This window comes from Lipotes vexillifer, unplaced genomic scaffold (genome assembly GCF_000442215.2).
Source record: "Lipotes vexillifer unplaced genomic scaffold, Lipotes_vexillifer_v1.1 scaffold375, whole genome shotgun sequence".
In the NCBI taxonomy this organism is placed as follows: Eukaryota; Metazoa; Chordata; class Mammalia; order Artiodactyla; family Lipotidae; genus Lipotes; species Lipotes vexillifer.
In genome coordinates, this window is record NW_006791636.1 from 489,615 (window position 1) to 493,225 (window position 3,611).

A 3,611-nucleotide genomic window follows, 5' to 3' on the forward strand; every position below is an offset into this window, starting at 1 on the left:
GATATGGTTTGAAAAGTACCTGTTTAAAGCTAGGAGAATATCATTAGTGATTTTAAGGAGAAGTAGAGTTAAAACAATGAACTTTACTATTCTGACCAGAACTTTGACTGAATTTTATTTTCCTATTAAGAAAAAATGAGGTACCAGATAGTATCCGAGCCTATGTTTTGACTATTTTAAACTTACCTTTATAAACACATTTAGTATATTCAGGGATGGTTACTAAAGAACTGTTCTCTTAGCTTTGGAAAGAATTGCTTTAATGCTCTCAATTCTTTCATTACATATCTTTTTCCTTATATTTAATCCATAGGGACGTCCCTGGTGACACAGTGGTTAAGAATCCGCCTGCCAATGCAGGAGACACGGGTTTGATCCCTGCTCCAGGAATACCCCAAATGCCGCAGAGCAACTAAGCCCATGCTCCACTACTGGAGCCTGTGCTCACAACAAGAGAAGTCACTGCAATGAGAAGCCAGCACATTGCAACAAAGAGTAACCCCCACTTGCCACATCTAGAGAAAGCCCGTGTGCAGCAACGAAGACCCAACATAGCCAAAAATAAATAATAAAATAAATAAATTCAAAAAATATATTGAGGGCTTCCCTGGTGGCGCAGTGGTTGAGAGTCCGCCTGCCGATGCAGGGGACACAGGGTCGTGCCCCGGTCTGGGAAGATCCCACATACCGCCGAGCAGCTGGGCCCGTGAGCCATGGCCGCTGAGCCTGCGCGTCCGGAGCCTGTGCTCTGCAACGGGAGAGGCCACAACAGTGAGAGGCCCGCGTACCACCAAAAAAAAAAAAAAAAATCAATTTCAGGGAAAGTTTTGCAAGAAAGGAAAAATAATAATCATAGTAAATGGAACACCTCAGCTATGAATATGGTTTACATTATCATAATAATGTTAAGTACTCAATATTGGTCTAAACAAAATTATGATAACTATATTGGGGGGTAGGATGATGGAAATGTGAACAGCGGAATAAGAAAGAGTTAAATGTTCATCAAATAGTGAGAGGTAATGCCTAAAATATATGTAATGCTTAGAATTTTTTTAAAAAATCAGGAAGTAACAACACAGAACATTATTTAGAGAGATGGAGGTAAATACCACAAGAATCGACTAAAACAGAATGTATTAATTCTGGAGTAAGGAATACGATAGCACGGTAAAACTAGTATCTTTCGTAACAAGTCTTATTTTGATTCTTTAAACTATATGGATGTATTTTTTACATGAATAAAAATGATATAATTGAGTTAATTTTAATTTCCAGGGATAAGGCCCAGGCATGAAGCTTCTGAAGTGATTCCAAGATGCAGTCAGAGTTGAGAACCACTGATTCAGAATTCTCAAGCATACAACCTTCTTATACTAATAAGAAGACTATCAATAAATCCAAGGTAAGTTAGTGACTGAGCAAATTCCAACTGAAAAAATAAATAGGCTTGCTTTTTTAGTAATGCAGGGCCATAGAAACTAAATTTAAAATCCCAAGGGGAGTAAATCAGTAAAAGTATATAGCCAGGAAAAAGTACATCACATATATACATTATTTAATCATATGTTCAACAGGATTTGTAAAATGATCTAAGTAACCCAAAGAGGCAGAGTGGCAAAAAACCTTCATCTCAGATTGACAAGAATTAGGAATCTGAACCGAATTCTCTTACCATGGCTTATTATGAAAGGAAAAATACAATTGTCAATTTGGAGCCTCTAAGAAGGAAATAAATGCAACACGAAGCCACAGCAGGAACGACAAGCTTTTTTTTTTTTCCTGCACATTCATATGACATTCACATGTGTAATACATTCCTGTGGGCAAAACTAAAATTTTATTAAAGGATGTAACATGAAGCCATAGGTTACACTCAAATCCCAGTACAAAATATTACACCTCAACCCTACTTTCCCAGTGACTGTAAAACAGTTAAGAACTGCTGGATAAGAAGTCTCCAGAACTTTAACAACCCTATAAAGCTGAAAATTTTATGTTATTTGAATTTTAAAAGTTGACTCTCTCTCTCTATATATATATATAGGCAACTACATATTCAAATTACTTGTATGTGGTAAGAAAAAGGATTCTTCTTTAAAAGAGATACAAGAAAGAGGGACTTATTTGTATATAGTATTTGTTTATAGTAATTTACCACTTTTCTTCACCATTTGACATGTGGCACCCCTAAAATTTCCTGTCTAGGTATTTTAAAAATTAGAATAAACAAAAATTTTAAAAATAAACACAGTTCTGTTTTACCTGTGATGTACCATCCTTAGCTTCCTGAAAACGTTCAGCTATAAAAATGTTATAAGCTGAGCGAGGTCTTTTCGGTTTTCCAAGCATCGTTAACTCCTAAGTAATAAAAATGGAAGAGTGAGATAAAGTTTTAACCTCTATGAGACTTAATTTCACCTACAGAAAAACTTTATTCACTACTATGCATTACAGAATGTTCTTTAAAGTGAACATTATGATTCTTATATAAAGTATGTGATTGTTCCCTCTTGGGGTCAGAATTTTTATAGTACTGTTTTGAAAATTCTAATAGATTTTGTGAGTTATGTTTCATACAAAAACATTTCCTTTACATATTATTTTCACGGTCTCCATGAACTGAATAACTGAGCACATATGTACAAAATCTTTTTGTACACCACCATCTCCTTGGCCAAAGCACTACATGTCTCCACCACAACTCAAGAACATTAGAGTATCTGTTTAATAATCTCTCATTTCATTTCCTTCCCTGCATGTCTCTCAACCTTTAACCCTCAACAGATATGTTAATTTCAATTCTTTTTACTAGGTATCAAAAGGGGTCAGGGGGATGCATTTATCTAATGAAAGATATTGCATCATCTTAACTTATCTAGTTGCTGAATTTGATAGTAATTTGTAAAATGATGGAGCTTTTAATGGCAATTTGGTTACAGTCAATGACAAACCCAACTTTCATTCATAAGTAAAAGTAGGGCTTCTCTGATTTACATGTAGAGATCACTTTCTTGGCCCTGAACCTCTCAGTCTGAAAACTAGGCATTTTACAACTTAACTATGCATTTCCCCTTTTGTTTCTAGAGCTACTGCTAGGATTTCTCTCCTAGGTGCTTCACCTGCAACTTCCTGATTCCCACACTTCTCACCTACTCTCTAACTAGTTGGAACTGGGAATCTAACGGAAAGAAAAATTCCAACAGAGAGAAAGAAAGCACTCAGACTTCAGGTTTCCGGTTCCACATGTAAGGAGTTTGGAAGTCACTACTCCATCCTAGCAAGTATAAAGCTGAACAGACTGGAAAATCAACAACTCCTTTTGGATGCACAGTAGAGAGGACACATGGCAAACTGCTGCCCCCAAGATTGAAGAGACAGACAGAGGGGTGAACACAGGGAGTCGAGGCTTACCGAAGCAGAGACTCAGGAATGGAAACCAGTAACGGGGAGGAAACTGAACTGCAGTTAACAAACTGCTGGGGGCTCCATGCGGACAACTCTGAGAGTTACCCAGTCATAGGAGGGACCTCACATTGTGAGGTTTATCCCCAGGAACTTGACCAGATTCCAACAGTAAATATCAAGAAAAATCCCCTCTTGCTTTCAGC

The 3,611-nt window shown here is 37.0% G+C and overlaps 1 protein-coding gene across 1 annotated transcript in view; it reads right to left on the reverse strand.

The window, feature by feature from the left end:
• The window catches only part of LOC103080329 (transcription factor A, mitochondrial-like), a 12,664-nt gene that overhangs the window by 3,889 nt on the left and 5,164 nt on the right, over positions 1 to 3,611 (reverse strand). Inside the window, 1 exon segment of the mRNA XM_082931341.1 lies at positions 2,266 to 2,361. Within this exon segment, the coding sequence (XP_082787467.1) occupies positions 2,266 to 2,361 (96 nt within the window).